Here is a 19,636-nt window from a genome sequence, read left to right on the forward strand (position 1 = left end):
TCCAGTTAAATAATAACAAATAAAATAAATTAAAAAATTATTTTATTAATTTTTGAAATTATAAAATGTCCAAATAACCAAAATAAATTAATACAATAAATTATTAAGTAAGGATAAAATGGAAAAAAAAAATTAAGAACAGTTAAGAGGGGAATAAGAAATGACACCATAATACAATAATAAAATTAAATATTAATATAAGGATAAAATAAGAAAAAAAATTAAGAGCAGTTAAGAGGGGAATCCCCTTTATATATAGGTATAGATTATTATTATTATTATACTATATATAATGAGGATTCTCTCCATAACTGTTTCTTATATACATTTATGCTTCTATATAACTGTTTTTTATATATTATTTTTAGTTATTTTGTAATTTTGTAAATATTAAAACAGTTATCAGGATAAAGTTTCTTAACGTAAAACCATTTTGAATTTAGGTTTTTGAAATATATCTTTATTTCTTCAGTTTTCACTCACACTTTGTTTTCAATTTGAATTTATATTTGGAATTTTTATTATCATTTTTCTCTCCTCCTTCTTTAATATAAGAGTAAGAAGAAATCCCACGTTAGTATCTGTAAGTGAGTTTTCTTTTCTTGGTTGTTTAATTGTTAATGTTACTCATTTTTATTTTCATTTTCGTCACAGGTACGGAGTTATCTTGTTGATGTGGGCATCGACGGAGAGGATGAATGTGTTCTGAATATGACATTCCGAGAGACGAAAGGGGTTAGAAAATAAATATTTTCTTAAGGTTTGTTATGGAGTTTCTTATCTTATTCTTTTTTTTTTCTTTTCATTATTATATTTCTCTTTTTTAGTTTTATGTTAGTAACAACAAATCAAAATTAGTGATTCACAAGAATGATGACTTAATTTCTTTAAGGTACAAAGTTAACTTGATATCATCCTTGATGTGGACAAGGAAGGATGAATGCTTTCTGAACATTCTTGTAGAGAAGAGGAAAGAAATTGGAAAATAAATATTTTTTTAAGGTTTGGTACAGAGTTTCTTATCTTATTATTTTATTTTTCTTTTCATTATTATATTTATCTTTTTTAATTTTATTTTAATAACAACAAATCAAAATTGGTTATATTTATTGTGTTATAAATTTAAATTTGTTTAATATATTTTTTACTGTAACTTAATTATTAAAATAGTAGGTTAAAACTCATAAATAATGAGAAAAATGTTTTTATCTTCTTTTTACTTAGTGATATTTTATATTTAAAAGATATGAATACACACATTAATATACAATAGCTAGTAACTATAAAGTGGTTTTATTATTATTATAATTAACTCAAACATAAAATATAACTATAAAGTGGTTTTATTATTATTATAATTAACTCAAACATAAAATATACATATTTTTTATTTTTATATTATTATTATCTGTATTTATATTTATTTAAATGAAATACATATATGTGTATTCATATTTTTTAACTATCAAATTATATATATATTAAAAAAAAAAATTCAAATAAAAGATTAAATAAAAATAAAGATTGATATTGAGAATATTTTTTTCATATTAAAACATATATTCATATTTTTTTCATATTAAAACATATATTCATATAAACAATATTTAAAAGCTCATCTTTTAGGCGTTACAAAGATAATAATGCATTAATTAACACTTACTTTTATTAAAAAAAACATAACATAATAACTTTAATCAATTTAGCCTTTCGAAATCTTAAGTTATAACCATATCAAAAACTAGAAATACGATAACAATGATAACAATGAAGCTCAATAAGTTTTTCCTAAAGTATGAAAAATCAAAATCCTAACCTTAGTTATAATTGAATTGAATTGCAAGACATAACTTTTTCTTTGGTCACTTTCTTTTCTTGATATTGATTTCCAACACAAGATAAAAGAAGGAACCACCAACATGAGATTGGGATCAATCTTCGATAGCTCGTGCTTCACCTCCAAGAGTTCTTTTTTGACAAAAAGAGAAATGAATTGTATGTTCAATGAACACAACATTGAAGAGAATGTCAAATGAGCAAGACTAAAAGAGGTTTAATTGACAAATGAATAAGACTTTTATTGTAATATAATAGAAGGGAGGGATGATTTACTTCAACAAGAATCTAAGTTGTATGATGTAGGTATTGACGACTAAGTTCTCAAAAAAGATTTTGAATGTCTTTATTGGCTTGATAACTAAGTTTTTAAAACGATTTTGAATGTGTTTGGTGACATTTCTACTTGTGTATAGTAAAAAAATATGTGAAATATTGTGAATAAGATAATTTAGATTTTTTATTTATTTCAATCATTTGGTTTTAATTAAGTCAAGTAGTACTATATGTGAACTTTTTCGATTTTCTTATCTTTCACAATTTTTTTTCCTCATTAATACTCTTTTGGATTAATTTTAATTTTAATTTTATATTAATACTTTTTAAAATCGATCAAAAAAATTAATTATTTAAAAATACAAAAATAATACAAACTATATTTTACAACAAATATATTTTTCTTTTATTTTTAACTAATATTTCGGTAAATAAATATTTTGTACACTGTAATAAAAAGCAATTATATCTATGAAAGATTTCAAAGAAATCATATCCATCATTTTTATAATTGAAAGAGAATATAATATTTTTCGTATTATCAGTGTATAAAAATTAAACTAGTTTTATTTAATAAAAAATGAACATTAATCATATATATAAACATCTTTTCAATTCAATAAAAAAAATGTAATATTAATTTATTTTCAATTCAATAGATAAGATAAAAAAATCTGTTATTAATTACATTTTTTCGGTGAAAAATCGATCGATTTATTGGTAATATGGTTATGGTAGATTGATAAATAAAAATTACAAATTATTAATATTTTTATTATTTATTTATTAATGCTTTTGTAATTATTATTATTTATACATAATTTATTACTCATTTATTAAATATTATTTATTTATTACTTGTTAATTATTTATTAATTACTTATTAACTATTTACTACGTTTTTGTATTACTAGCAGAAACACAAGGGCGCTAGGGCGCTGTAGCGTTTATGTTATCCGCATCTTTTTATATTACTCAACTTTCATGGTAATAAAAATTTATTACATACATATAAAAATAATTTTGGATAATTTGAAATTGAAAAATAAAAAATAACATGTAAAAAAAATGATAATTTGATTAATCAACTTTTTTTCTCTCTTATTGTTTGAGTTTCTCTTTTTCAAGCTTTTTATTTTCTTCCATTTGTGATTTTTGAATCAAAGAGTACGATGATGTCCATGTTAAGGTAAATAAAAAAAATGATAGTTTTACGAAAGAATATAGTTGTTTGAAATGAAGTTAAGAGAATGATTCGAAATGAATGTTATTTTATTTGGTGTGGGAATAGAGATGGGGTGAGAGTATGCTCTCTTTTTATTTGGTGTGGGGATAGAGGAAGAGTTGGGTTGGGAGTTAGCTTGCATTACATAACATTAATTTAAAAATAATTTAAAAAACTAAAAACACAATTTATTTATTTTTTAAATATTTTTCTTAAATAGTTCATATGAAATGACAAAATAGTTCATTGTACTAATAAGATGAGATATATTAAGTAAAGGTAAAATCAGAAAAAAATTATGTAAAAAAAAACGGTTATAACAAGAAATCCTCTTTATATAGGTATAAATTAATAATTTTTTTTCCGTAAAAATTAAAATCAAGTCTTATAAATACACATACAACTCATAATAACTAAAAAAACATCTTAATCATCATATGATTTTTATTTTTTTTATTATAATATCATTATTATTATTATTATAATATCTATATTTTTAAATATCTTTAAAAGTTTGTTATCTTTTCTTTTAATTTATTATCTTTCTATTAACATAATAGAACATAATTTCATATAAACTCGTGGTTATTGTAATAAAATCTTTCTTCAAAACAAAATATATACATTTATTATTTGATATTTTTATTATTTATTCAATCTTTTATTATAAATTATATATTATTAATGTGTCATAAATAATAATATTAATTTTTTTATGTAATTTTTTAAAACTCAAAAGATAACCATATAAAATTAAGAAGAATCGTTCAAGTTAAATTATGTTTTCTATTTAAATAATATAAATTTATTTAAATTATTATTATAATTTAATAAATATATTAATTAATATTTTTTTAAATGAATTATAATATTAGAGAATATTTTTATAATAAAATAAATTAAATGTGGATATACGTAAATTCAATAAATTAAAATATTATATTAGAAATTTATAATAATATTTAAAAATGTAGATACATACATGTTTATAATAAAATATAAAATATAAAATATAAATTTATAATAAAAAATAAAATAAAAATACAAATAAGTTTATAATAATTATAATTTTATTAAAATAATATATGGCGAGAATTTATAAATGTATAAGTTTATAATAAATTAAAATATTATATTACAAATTTATAATAATATTAAAAAAATGCAAATAACATACAAGTTTATAATAAAGAAAGGTATAAGTTTATAATAATAAAAAAAATACAATTAAGTTTATAATAACTAGCGGGAACAAAGGCGCTCACGCGCCTCTATATCCGCATTTCTTATTTTTTTCATATATATATATTTATGTTTAATATTAAAATTTGAATAAATAATATTATTATTTGCACATTTATCTTAACAATATAAATTTATAGTATATTATAAATAATAAATGACATTATCATTATTATGTAAAATTATTATACTTTGTGTGAATTGACTTAACCAATGCGAGTAATTGATCATCATTCTAAGTGTTTTATTCTTTACAAATTTTATTTCCTAAGAATGTCACACACATTAACCACTTTTGCAATTCAAAACTGTTTATCTTCTCCCGTATTTCCACTAATATTTTTCTTTCTCTCAATTTTGAAGAGACATTCTTCTTTCTATGCAACTGTTTGAAAAGTAACCACTTTTCAATTCAAAACCGTCTCTAACCTCTACTTCAATTTAAAATTGTTCCTCCACATATATTACATATTTTAGAGAAAATAAGAAATGACAACAATATCCATAATATAATCAAATATTTATATAAGGATAAAATATGGAAAGAATTAAGAGTTGTTAAATAGGAGAATCCCTTTATATATAGGTATATATATATATTTAATTAAATATGTTAAAAATAATTAAATAATTATATTTTTTTATCATAATAAATCAAATGTAATATTATTTTAATAATGTGATTCTTAATGAGTAAAGAAATTGAAGTTATTAATTTATAAAATAAACTAAACATCTCTATTGGAAAAAATAAAATGTATATATTAAAGAAATAGGAAAAGCAAAATAAGATAAATAAAAGAGATGAAATATAAAGAAAATTAGCAATACACATCTAAAAATTAGAGTTTTTGAAGCATTGAGGAGACGGAATACATGGTGAGGTGACTGTGATGAAATGTGAAGAGGAACAATAATACACTGTTTCAGAATCTCAAAATTAGAATTTTGAGGAGGCGGGAGGCATAGTAGCAGCCAAGGAAGACTCTGTGCGCTTGCATTTAGATGTAGGAAGGGTAAACAATGAAGGCGTTTGCTCACGCTGAGCATCACAGTTTGGAACTTCTCGATTTCTTCTTCTCTATCTCCTAATATGGAGAAAACGCACCAAAATTGAATTTGTTGAAAGAATACCAAAATTGAATTTGCGCGCACTTGGGACTCTGTAGAAAGAATATCAAATAGCATCATACAATAGTTTTTAAGATGTTTCTATATTGTTCCTCTCTCATAGTTTTCTTATACATAATTTTTTTTGCCTAAAAAAAGTAATCGTGCATAAACCCACATTTCACCCCTCTCTCTCTCTCCACTCTTCCCTCATAAAACGTATCAATCTCTCCACTCTCCTGCCCATTAAGTGAGAACAAATAAAATAAAATTTTAAAATTAAAAAATGCTTATTTAATAAAGAAGAATATTAGTTTTAAAACAGAAAAGTAACCAATTTCTCCACTCACCTGCCTATGAGAACAAATAAAATAAAATTTTAAAATTAAAAAATGCTTATTTAATAAAGAAGAATATTAGTTTAAAACAGAAAAGTAACTCATTTCTCTCCACTTTCCTCTCAGTTAAGTATTGAGAACAAATAAAATTAAATTAAAAAACTGTTTTATTAACTTCTAAAATTATAAATGTCCAAATAACCAAAATAAATTGATAAAACAAAATATTAAGTAAGGATAAAATAGGAAAACAATTTAGAGCAGTTAAAGTGGAGAATCCAAAATGTCCAAATAACCAAAATAAATTGATAAAACAAAATATTAAGCAAGGATAAAGTAGGAAAACAATTTAGAGCAGTTAAAGTGGGAATAAGAAATGACACAATGACCATAATACAATAATAAAATTAAATATTAATATAAGGATAAAATAGGAAAAAAAATTAAGAGCAGTTAAGAGGGGAATCCCTTTATATATAGGTATAGATTACAAAATTTATTATATATTTTTATTCACATGTTAAAAACGAAAACATTAATTAAAAGTTTGATAATTTTGTAATCTTGTAACAATAAATTACATGTTAAAAATGAAACTACTAATTTTAAATCTAAAATTTTTATAATCTTGTAGTCTTGTGATAATAAACTTTTTAAATCGAAAATAAAACAAAAATTAGTATTCACGGTCCTATCTGAACTTACCTACTACCTATATTGTTAAGTAATTTATTTATTAAATTATAATGGGTATATTATTTCTTTAAAAAAATTATATATATATATATATATTAAAAGTTAAATTATTATATATACGTAACCATTATTTCTAAAACGATAAATTATTTAATTATTTTAGAATACAAATAAATTATTCAATTATATAATTTATTAAATAAAAAAAGCATTTTTTATTAAAAGATAAATAATCTAAATATTTTTCATTTTTTTCTTTTTTGACAAAAAATACTATTATTATAATAACTATTGAAATGAAATTATAAAAATATTTTTATTAAGTGTAATTATAAAAATAAACAAAATTTCTAATTTTATTGTATGTGATTTCTTTACTGTGTAGGTAGTTTTTTTATTGGAAAGAATTATTTCAATTTTTTTAAAAAAATTGAAAGGGTTAAATTGTAAGAAATTAGTTCCTTTTGTTTGTTTTTTTTTAAATTTAATTTTTTAAGTTGTTTAAAATTCAAAACTTGAGTTTAAAATAAATAACTGTCTAAATTTATTACATTTTTCTACCCTTTGTCATGTTTTAATGACTGCAACTTTTTATTTTACAATATACAATGCCATCTAGTGGTATAGGTAAGATACAATGTACATGTATTAATTTCTCTGTACTAAAACCCTGATGCGATTGATTCAATAATAAAGGTAAATAGAAACCGAATCGGAGTAAGGAGAATGATAACCAGTTAAAATTTAAAATACATAAAAATGAACAATATTAATAATGATTCACTATTTTAATAATAAAACAAAAAAACAAAAATATATACTTGATAAAATAAAATTTAGTTATATTTTTATTCAACCAAATTTGAAGTGGTTCTGATTTCTGAAATTAAAAATATTAAATTTAAATGAATGGAATCTCCATCGCTCAATATCTTTAAATATCTATCATTTGAGAATTTGAGACATGATCAAATATTAACTGTGAGGAATTATTCTAATAAAATAATAATTGTTCTACAGAGTCTAGAAAATTAATATTTTTTAACACCTGAGGCCATTATCTCAATTCTCAAATTCTTTTCCCCCCCTTGTTAGTTCATCTCTATTCTCCCACACCCACACAACAGACAAACAACGCACGCATGAAAATAATAATAATTAATATTTCTAAAAAAAAAGAAAAAAGATAAAAGAGTTTTGTTGAATATAGTTTATGATTTTATTTTCTTTGTTGTTTTGTTGAGTTAATCAAAAGAGAGAGAATAAATATATTGGCTTTGTCTGTTTGTGTGGTGGATCTGTGTTGTTACATAAGAGGAATTGGTTAGGTTGATTTTGGTTTTTGGTTGGAAGATGGATTCTAAGGATTTTCGATCCATATTGGAGAGCGCGGGCATCGACATTTGGATGTTGATGGATGTCGCCATCGCAGTGGCGTCTGTCGACCACAGTGATGAATTGAGGCGTCGAAGAGACGGAATCGTGGAGCGCCTCTATGCCACGAGCTCCGTGTCATCTCCGCCGTGTCCAAATTGTGATGTCGACGACGTTAGAGAAATCGAGATGAAAAGCAATGTTAATCCCTCCGTGGAGGAGGAAAAGGAAACTTGCGAAGTCTTGTTTGATGATGAACAAAAGAAGATTCTAGAGATTAAAGAGCAACTTGAAGATCCTCACCAGGTCTTTTTACTTTCATTTCTCAATTTAGGAGTTTCTCTTAGCTTACTCGTCTCTCTAATTATGAATCTTGATTTCTTTCGTAGTCCATAGATTCGTTGTTGGAGCTGTTGCAGAATCTAGCAGACATGGATATCACATTCCAAGCCTTGGAAGTAACTTATTTTATTACATTCAGTTTGTTAATTGTTTCTGTTTTTCATTTTTGTATCTTTTAATTTCATGTAAAATTGATTCTGTAGGAGACTGACATTGGGAGGCATGTGAATCGGTTGAGAAAGCATTCGTCTAATGACGTTAAGAAATTGGTGAAGTTGCTCGTCAGGTTTTGAATCTAACTATTTTCTGTTTGTTTTTTAGAATGTGAATAATGAGTGTTAATCGAAACATTTTAATGGATGAATTTTGCTGAACATTTGTTTTGTTACTTTTACGTGTTTATGCAGGAAATGGAAGGAGATTATAGATGAATGGATGAAGTTGAAGACGCCAGGAGAAGCGACTACTACTGTCGTGGGTAATCTTTGTTTGAGAAAATTAATTAGTTTTTCAAATGAAAATGTGTTATGAAGGACTTTGGTTTTATTAAGTTGAAAATGTTGAAATTCGTTTATTTATATATCTCGTTGGCATGTCAGCTGACGAGGACTCGCCACAAGAGAAAATCCTGCAAAATGGGCATCGTCAGGTTATAGAAATCTTTTAACGATTCAGTGTTTTTCCATGAAAAGAAGATGAAGTTTTTCTTTCTTAACAAATTGTCTTTCTAATATTCTGTTCCTTCCATAGATTCCCGATTTTGCAGACTCGCCAAATGCACTCAGTGAGTACAATATTAGATTTCAAGCTTCATTTGTATCTCGTTTGGATTTGTTTGACATAGTAACATGTTTCCTACTCATACAGATGAGAGTTTTGGGTCAGAGCACAACAACATTGAACCACAACAACGAAAACCAAAAGCAATTCCTCGCAAAGAATCTCCCCCACAACCATCGGCATCAGTTACTACTCCTACTCTTGCACCTCAACTTATTGATAAGAATTTATAACCTTTCTGGAGTCTCTGATCTGATCTTCTAAATGTGGCTACTAAATTGTGGAGGTTGTTGTTTCAAAATCACGAAACAAGTTTAAAACCAAACTACAATAATAAAAGCTCCATTATGCAGTACCTGTGCAAGATCATAGTGTGAGTAGTCCTGACTTGTTGAATGATTGCAGAGACAAAGAGAGAGCAATTTTGAGTTGGATAAACTTGCTTCAGCAAGAAAGCGACTTATAGAGAACTACAAAGAGGTTGCAAATGGTGAATTTTTTACTTCTATTTAATTTTCATTTTCTTGCTATCTACGTATTGTTTCTTCCGTCATTTAGTTTCAAAGCATGCTAAAAGGTTATATACTGACTATTATCTTGTGTGTCTGCTGTGTGTCTAGCCAAAAAGCAAAGAACGATCCAGGTGATGGATCTCCATGAGCTGCCAAAACCCAAGAATGCCTTCTTCGGAAAAAACAAAGGTGGCACCAGTCAGAGAAAACACTGGTGAAATGGCATTTTGTGGGTGGGTGATGCGCCATTGTCCAAAAATTGATTTCAGCACAAAAAGATAACAATCATTCAGCTATACCTTCATTTAATACATTTTTTATGTTATCAAGTAAAACGGAAAAGAGCAAATTTTGAACAATCTAAGAAAAACATTTTATATATTGAACTAATATAGTCTTTGTTCAAGACATTATTACACTTCAAATATTCTTATGCCTCTTGATCTTGTGGAACTGGGAAAGGCAGTTATGCTACACATGTATAAACTGTTGAGTAAGAGAAAAATTATGAAGACGACATTTATGTTCATTGATAGATACATTTAAATAAGGTTGCGTGATTTTGTAAGATCATTTTACCGTATGACCAATAAAATTTAAGAAGAATTGATTGGAAACCCATTTTCTGTTGGTTAAAGGATTCTGCTTCCTACAAAAATGACATCACTTTTAGTAATATTGATACTGTATAATACTTTTAGTAGAGTATGAATTTCTTATATACTTTTTGCAATATTTTTAGTTTATAAAAAATAAAGGGTAATATAATGTTTTTCTCATTTATATTAAATTGCTAGAATACAAATTCATATTTAAAAACTATTCCAATTGAAGATATAAATTAATCTGATATATGCCCAAAATGATCTATACCTATAGAACCTTTAGTTAAATGCATCATCCAACCATCAACATTTACATAAAATTATTTTTAAATACATATAATTTCATTCAATTTAAATTCTATACTAATTTCAATGACGTTACCGATCCAAAATAGATGTAAAAGTAATTTATTTATTTTTTTAACATAAATAATAAAAGCAAAATTATTAGAACACAAGAATTTAGTTGAAAATATCGAATTTTTTAATATTTATTATTAATAAAAATTTAATTAAAAATATTCAAATTCATCGTGTAATTGAAACTTAATTAAGCTAATTTTTCAGTAAATAAAAAAGCAAAATTATACTAAAAATGTTAGCTTAAGAATCTCTAAAAATAATTAGTTAAAATTTAATGTTTAATGATCAATCAGATCCTCAATTGTATTGTACCTTTAAACAAGCAATTTGATATTAAATTAAAAATTTAAAGACGAATTTACAGTTTTGTACACACTTAAGTTAAATTATCTTCCAAAATCTAAATTCTCTCTTAAAGAGAAAAACTATCATTTACTCTTATTATACAAAATTTAAGTATAGTTAGGTACACATATGGTTCCTCAGTTTAAATTCGTACTATAAAATTTTTGTTTCTATTGTTTGCATTTTAAACAATTTTACGAATTTAAAGGGTGCAGAAAGAAACACCCTAAAACCTAATTAACCCAGTGCGAGTTTGCATTCAAAATTTAACAAAAAATAAACACTCAGCCGTGTGATTTGCGAATTATGTGAGTGTTCCGCAGAATTTTACCCAGATATAAATAATAACATTTCTATCCAAATTACTAAAAAATAAAAATAATTTCAAATAATAAATTAACAAAAAATCTATTCTATAACTTTTTAATCAACTCTTATAATTTATAACATTAAAAATACCACTTATCTTTTTCTTTCATTTCGTCCAATTTTATTGATCCAAACATAAACTAAGAGGAAGTGAAAGTGAAATGAGAGATTGACTCTTCTATATTGCTTTAGTTCTTCACGTTAATTTTTGTTTTTACATTTGACTATTTCTGTGAAATTATAAAAATTATCTTAAATTGGTATTTGTTAAATAATAAAAATAATTAATATTTTAATTTTTTTTATATATTATTAAATTGAATTAAGTTTAAAATTCACTTCTTAATATAAATAAAAAAAATCACTAAATAAAAAAAATCATTTTATTTTAAATATCACTATGTAACTTGAAATCTCAAACAACAACAATAATTTGTTATCGCATGAAAAATATATTATTAAAAAAAATAAAAAAATATGGAGTTTTGTATTTTAATATGGACCCATATTTTTATTTAATAAATATGTTTACTCCTATTATTTAAACTAGTTTTAGTGATATTCCTTCGCATTTTCTGAATTGAAATCGTTTTTTTATATAAACATATAATTTTTTTATCATTCTAAATCATCGATAGAATTTAAACTAGAATAAGTTTACTTTTTTTCAGGTAATAAGTGGTATCTAAAGCCCTTTGTTTGGTTACTTTTCGTACCCCATTGGATTGGTCCACTAAAAAAGTATTAAAGTGTTCCTAAAAGTCACAACTCCGTAGTTAATCAAAAGTTGACAGTAGTGCCTTATATCATTTCCATTTCAAGAATTTATCACATTAAATTTTAACATTTTATTAATGTTTCACTTTATCATATTATTTTAAAGATTTTTTTTATATTTTTATTTTAATAAGGATTTTATAACAATTATACTATAATAAATTACAATAAATTTTTATTTGGTTGATAGTAGAAATAGATATTTTTAAGATATAATTTCTTTTTTCTTTTTCTTATGACGAAAAATATTAAATTTTATATTGCATAAGTACAATTAAATAGTGTTGTAAAACTTTTGTATTAAAATTATTATCTGGATATGACCATTGTAATAGAGATGTTTTTGTTAAGATATAGAAGTGTTCAATTACTTTCAAATCCAATAGTATATATTCTTTTAAAATTTTGTCATTTAAGATACTTTTATCCTTAATACGTGATAAGTTTTATCAAATTTATACTTTTGAATATCCACAATTTTTTTTATAAGTTATAAAAAAATATTATAATTTAATATTAGAAAATTCGTTAAAACTTTGACTGAGCGTTATAATTATTTTCTTATAAAAATAGTCTTTTAAGTTTTTTTTTAAACCCTTATCTTTTGAGAAGTTATTTCAACCTGAGAAGAAGTAACAGTATTATTAGTATGGAGAATTTGGTCGGCAGAGATAAAGTTTTGGTCTTTTGGACCACATTTGGTAACATCTCTTATTTCTTTTTGGTCAAATTCAAAAACAATAAAAGTGACTTTGTGTTAAAAAAGGGTTACATCTAAGATAAAATTATCAGCAACCCTAGACCTGCAATTTGCATATTCAACACATGTTCCTTTTTGGTTTCCTACAATCATTTTCTCACGGACAACATAAAATATATACACAATTCACAAATAATAAAGTCCTTTATATATATATAATATTTTTTTTTCAAAATGTTACTTCTTTAATATTATTCTCTAAAAAAAATCATTAAATAAAAACTAATTTTAAAGAAAAAAAATTAATGATTTTCTAAAATATTGAGATTTTATTCTCTTAATACATTTTTTACTTGGTTAGTATTTTCGATGAAATTTCTTGTTCATAAAAGTAATATTTTTTTATGTAAAATAATATTTATTTAAACTAGCACTTTTAAAGACTTTTAACTTTAAATATTTTTTATATCAGCAATAAAATAAATAAATAAATAAATAGGAACCACTTCAGGGTGATCTAACCCTTATACATAATACCTGACAATAACTCCTATTAGAACGTCTGCCTAACCGCTTGTCAAATGGGCTATCAGACCAATATTACCCAACATTACATAATCAACCTCATACAATCCAACCCTAAATCTTAAATCTTAAATCCTAAACTTTAAATATACTAGATATGTATAACATAAATATGTTAATTAAATATATAATTATTTGTTTTTAACATTTAAATAAAACTTAACTAAAGAACGTCTAATTTGTATAGATAGACATAATTATTCATCACTTTCATGACAATGGAAATATTAAGTGATGTTTATTTTCTATCTATATTAGAAGAAAATATATGTCAGTAGTTTTTCAGAAATACAAATTACCTGCAAATCAAGGAGGAGGTGTGAGAGTGTGAGGAACACTACAAGAAAATCATGAAATATAAATTAATTTTTAGAGAAAAAAATAATTAGTTGTTATAGTGACTAAATTATAGACTAACAAAATTTTAGTTTCTATTATTGTTAAATGGTTTCTAAATTAATATCTAATTAGCTATCAAGTTTTAATTATTTATTCATATGAGAAGACAAAATGCAAACAATAATTACTATAAAAGCAATCCTAAGATGTTTTGAAATGAAACACACACGTGGAACAATATGTTGAAATTCTAAATTGTTGTATAATGGAAATACCCTTCACATTTACACATTCCAATAGGGGGAATCTTAGGAAAATAAATATGTGGGAAACTATGATATAGAAAATTAAAAATAGACTTAGCACTTTGGAAGGGTAACTTTTGCATGTAGGGTTTACTTAATTAAATTTGTACTTATTGCCCTCCCAATCTTTTTCCTACCCTTCTTTATAGCCCCACAAAAGATAATAAAGAAAATTAATAAAACTCAAAGAAGCTTTTTGTGGGGAAAGGGAAAGAGGAAAAGAAAATAGTTTGGGTTAGTTAGCCAAAAATATGTAAACCCAAAGAACTTTTGAGGTTTAGACAAAATGAAGGAATATATATATATATATATATATATATATATATATATATATATATATATATATATATATATTGGATTGAAAATATGGGAGGTGGAGAGTAATAAATGAATCCAATCATTCAAAAAATCAATACAATTGTTTGAGAATGGTTCATGTGGGAAGTAACTTTGATGGAAGATTTTACGAAAATGATAAAAACAGAAACACCAAAATTACATAAGGCTAATAAATGGGATGGAAAAGGAGATAAAAATGATAAGTATATAATAAAATCTGTATATAAAATATTACAAAATAACATATCGAGTGAGATGGATTAGTTTTTCCGAGTGATATAAAAAATATTTGCAATTCTTAATGTAAAACACTTCATTTGTTTCAAGGATAAGATTCAATAACATTGCAATTAAGGAAAATCTAATTTTCTATTTACAATTTTTTTAAATAAATTTTTTATTCATTATCGGTTAATTTGAAAACTCTTTTATTTCTATAATATATATAAAAAAAATGGTTCTTACTAAAAGATAAAATCGTAAGATGCCTTTTTATGATTATAATGATATTTACTATTTTATATTAAATTAATTATTTTTTGTTACAATATATATTGATATATTAAAAACAATTTTTTTATACACAAAGAACCTTATTTATTATTTTTATTTCGACATGTCAAAAACAGCTTGACTTCAACCTACTGTCTCGTGTAGATTATCAATATTACTTGAAGAATAATTAAAGGATGAAGAGAAAGTTGAAACTAATGAGAAGCAACTCAAGGAGGTTTATGAAGGAAAAACAGCAGAGCTTTATTTAGTGATTGAAATATGTTTTTTTTTTTTAAATTACCTATAGCTATTTCATTCATATATACATAAGATATATAATTGTTAGTTGTGAGGTCTATTTTTTTTATAAGAATTGAGTTATTTTATAAAGGGTTAATATTTATTTATTATTTTTTATAAAGTGATTTATTTTATTTATTGTTTTTTTATAAAAAAAATATTAATTTTCTGTAATTCCCTTATTTACTAATTGCTGAAAATTACTCTAAATAATTTAAATTCATTTTAATAAATTCTATTTAACTGTATCTTTAAATATCGATCAAAAAATCTTTTAAATTATTACTTTTTTACTTTAATCATAAAGTATATTTAATATTACAAGAAAACTAATTATTAAATAAAAACTAAATTTAGAAACTAAAATTTATTATTTATTAAATTATAGATAAATTTATAAATTAAAAAAATTATTATATTTAAAGTAGTTTCTATTATTAATAAATAAAATAAAATAACTTTTAAGTTGATATTAGTTACCAATATTTTAGCTGCTTACTACTTTATATTCTAAATTAGTCTATATTATTTTTTTAGAAACTAATTTAAAATTTAAAATATTAGTAGCTAATTTAGATACCAATTTAAAAACTATTTTATAAAATTTTATTAATAATAAAAACATATCAATATGTTTTAATCTTTAAATTAGTAACTATAATCATTATAATTATTTTTTATCGTTATTATTTAATGATTTTTTTAGTGAGATTAATATTCATCGTCGGATATTTTTTTTTATAGTTTATCACGTATCATTATTTTGATTTTGAGTCAGTAGTCTCACATATTGAAGACATGAAAGTGAACTTTAAAAGAAAATAAGATATCAAATTAAAATTAAAAAAGTTAAAACAAAGGATAAATAGAGTTTCCCTACGAAATATAGATGCATTTTACCATTGCATTATTGACAACTGTGTTCAATAATAGACGTTATCAATTTGTGTTGTTTCTCCAATTGTTAATGTTTCAGTATCTTAATCGGGAATGAGTTTATTTTCAAATTCATGCAAAAACCCTCTTAATATAGTATTTGGAGTGTGGCTTTTAGATTATGGAGGACCATACATAGTTACACATGAATAACGTGTATAATGAAAAGACATATATGAAGCAAAGTTGTAGATTTTTAATTAATTTGAAAAGGAAGAGGAGTGTGGAAGTGCAAAAACTTTGCCTTAAACAATAGGTTAGTGGACTTAGTTTGTCGAGTGAAGTGCTAAATTGGGTTGAAAGAATTGGTTTTAAAATAATCATGTTCATTCTAGTTGCAATCATGTTGTGTTTTTATATTTTTTATGTTAAAGTGCGATAAGCTTACTTAATAATTGGACTCCTCTTTGTTGCATGTACCTTTGCTGTTTTTAAGTGTGTGTTGATATGGATAGTAGGACCATGAAAACAACAAATTTAAGAGATTACATAAAGACTTCACTTAGCTATAAGAAACCACTCTCATAGTGCTTTGGGAAAGCTCTTTTGAGAAGATGGGTATGTTAAAAGAAAATATACGAAACTATTGTGTAAAACACATGGAATACTTAATCAACAAGATATTCAAATTATAGGAGAATTTACAAGAGAATAACAAGTTTTACTCTTATTCTAAAGATTAGATGACAAAAAAATAACACTTTAGTTCCTTTCTTCTTTTTATGTTTCTGTATGTAACATTTAATGTAATTTTTCTTTTGTTGGTTGATAAAATAAAAACAAATGTTCTCGTTGGATGGATTAAACCAGATACACCAAATAGAAAATTGTAATGGATTTCTAAACAAATTAATAATTTTTAAGTATAGTTTCACTATATATTAATAGTTTCATCAAATAATTCTAAAATTTAAGTCATGTAAATGAAATGAAATTTTTAATATAATAATATAATATATATATATATAGATATATTATTTATATATAGAGAGAGAATCATAATAATATTTTTTTTTTTAAAAAAACAAGTAGATTAATAAGGTTACTATTAAGAAGTAAATTTTAAATTTAACTCAACCTTATAAAACCAATTAGTTGATATGAGATTTTTAACACACCTCACTCACACCGAAACCTGTCAACTCGTGCATAGAGACTATATAATGAATGATCCGATAGCGGGTGACTTGTGATAAACCTAACAAACTCTCGCTAAGATAAACTTTAAATGACTTTGTTATCATATTGAGAAATAAACTTTAAGTCTATCTCAATCTTATAAAACTGTTCATCATAAAATGAAGTTTGTATCTACTTATATACTATAAATTTTTATCTCTCGTCGATGTGAGATTTCTAACAATTATAAAAGAAATCCAATTCAATATAAATAATAATTTCTATAATATTAAGCCTCTTCATTAGGCTAAACCAGAAATTAACAAGACAGACGGTGGTCTATGTATATGAATATGTTTAAAAAAGGGTTCTCAATTATGTTCTTAAGTAACTACTATCATTGCTCACGTGCTCAATGTGCTCTTATATGTAGCTTTATTTTTTATTTTTCTAAGAACGTGAATTAATGGCTTGTAATTAACAATTTGTTTGATGAGTATTAAATTGGCTTTAACCTCTCAGTATCTAAAGTTTGTTTCAAAGATCTTCCATAATTGTAATATATAAATAAAGGTTTTTGACATGTACCATAATTCGCTTAAAGCGAGCGTGATATGAATAAAGGGAGTGATGAGGAATCCTAAGCTTTCTTTTCTTCTTGTTCTAATAATTTCAGATGAAAGAGACATACTGAGGAATGAAACAAGTTTTGTTTATTTGACTGAGGGAGGGAACTCCATCTTTTTCTTCTGAAATAAAATTATTCATGCTTAAAATTTAAGGCTACTTTAGATGTTGTTTTCCAATTAAAATAAGATAATAACTTTTAAAGTAGAAATTCTAATTCGAATTGAAAAATAATATTGAACTACCTAAACTTGATTTCTAAACACCAACATCTAACTAGTTAAAGTAGAGTTTAGACTTCTAAAATAAAATTTGTTGTATTTTTGAAAAGGAAAATTGTGATTAAAAAAATTTAAAATACTTACTAAAAGTTAAAAAAAAAATTAAGTTTTCATCATACATTAATCATTGAAAAAATTAATAAATATTTCATATATATATCTAAAAAATAATTTACATACCAATTGTTTTTTTAGTTTATAAATAATTTTTAATTTAATCAAATAGTAACTAATTACACTACAAAAAAATGTTTATTAGCAAGGGTCAAAAAGGGACATTAACCATAATAAATGGACACAAAAGTATAGTTATCAATAAAATTTGGAAGCTAATATGCTCGATATAAAAATAGTGAAGGGTGTGTGAGATACAAGTGGTGTCACACAAAATTATATTTTATATTGTTTATTTAAAGAAGTGTGGGCTTAACTTACATGTTGGCCACATAATTTTTAAACAAAAGTGGACTTAGCCTACATGTTGCCCACACAAAATTATATTTTATATTGTTTATTCAAAAAAAGTGAACTTAGTCAAGATTGACCACACAATTTTTAAACAAGCGTGTACTTAACCTTCATAATTTTATTACATATTTAAATTTAATTTAAATATATATATATATATATATATATAATGTTTGCGTGGGCTTAATCTACAAAATTTTAAATTTTTATTATTATTTATTATTTATAGTTTCAGTTGTGACCATTTGACCCACGTAATTTTCTTTTCTTTTTTTTAGTTTATATCCATATAACCCACGCTTATCCACTCTTTATTTTTTTATTTTTTTAATAATAAAGGCTTAGTGGACACTATTTAGGTTCCTAGCATCAACCTTCACTTTCTTTTGCAGCTAATTTTACTTTTTGTGTAGTGTTATTTGAGTATCTAAAATTAATTTTTATTTGATAATTTTCTTATATAATGTGTATATGTGAAATAAATATCATAAATATTTATGGGTATTTGAAATTTGGTATCTTGGATTGATAGATAAAATAGCTAACCTGCCAACGGTTAGAATCTATGCAAGGATCTAACCAAAAATATGTATATGAAATTTACATATTGATATAAATTTAGGAATTTTTGGAAATATCTTGTAACAGATAAAAAAATATGAAAAAATAAATTTAAGAAAACATACACAAAAGAATAATTTTGTGATAATAGAAGACTCAGATTATAAAAAAGAAAAAAAAAATATTACAATGATTCCTTCTTCTCTCTTTCCTCTTGCTTCCTTAATATACACTAATCTCTGGACCACTAAAAATCAACTAATTTAAATTAGTTTTTTTTTTCCTTTTAAGTGCCTTATTATACTAGTATTTGGATAATTCAAAATCAATCAACTTAAAAATTAGTTATTTTGGATCGAACGAGTCTACTTCTTTCTTCTATTATTTATTT

The 19,636-nt window shown here is 23.8% G+C and overlaps 1 protein-coding gene across 2 annotated transcripts; it reads left to right on the forward strand.

Annotated features, from left to right (window-relative positions):
- Positions 1-7,782: 7,782 nt before the first annotated feature.
- Positions 7,783-10,278, forward strand: LOC137812448 (probable mediator of RNA polymerase II transcription subunit 26c). 2 transcript variants are annotated; one of them, XM_068614422.1, is made up of 9 exons: positions 7,783-8,403; positions 8,487-8,555; positions 8,643-8,725; positions 8,847-8,917; positions 9,039-9,088; positions 9,190-9,223; positions 9,307-9,404; positions 9,625-9,709; positions 9,840-10,278. In XM_068614422.1, exons 1-9 carry the CDS (start codon positions 8,077-8,079, stop codon positions 9,947-9,949), a joined length of 927 nt encoding a protein of 308 aa, XP_068470523.1. In that variant the 5' UTR covers positions 7,783-8,076; the 3' UTR covers positions 9,950-10,278. The 2 variants fall into 2 exon arrangements, with proteins under 2 accessions (XP_068470523.1, XP_068470524.1); XM_068614423.1 differs by having other exon boundaries at positions 9,625-9,699.
- Positions 10,279-19,636: the final 9,358 nt, after the last annotated feature.

The sequence above is a fragment of the Phaseolus vulgaris genome, chromosome 2 (genome assembly GCF_000499845.2).
Source record: "Phaseolus vulgaris cultivar G19833 chromosome 2, P. vulgaris v2.0, whole genome shotgun sequence".
Classification (NCBI taxonomy): domain Eukaryota; kingdom Viridiplantae; phylum Streptophyta; class Magnoliopsida; order Fabales; family Fabaceae; genus Phaseolus; species Phaseolus vulgaris.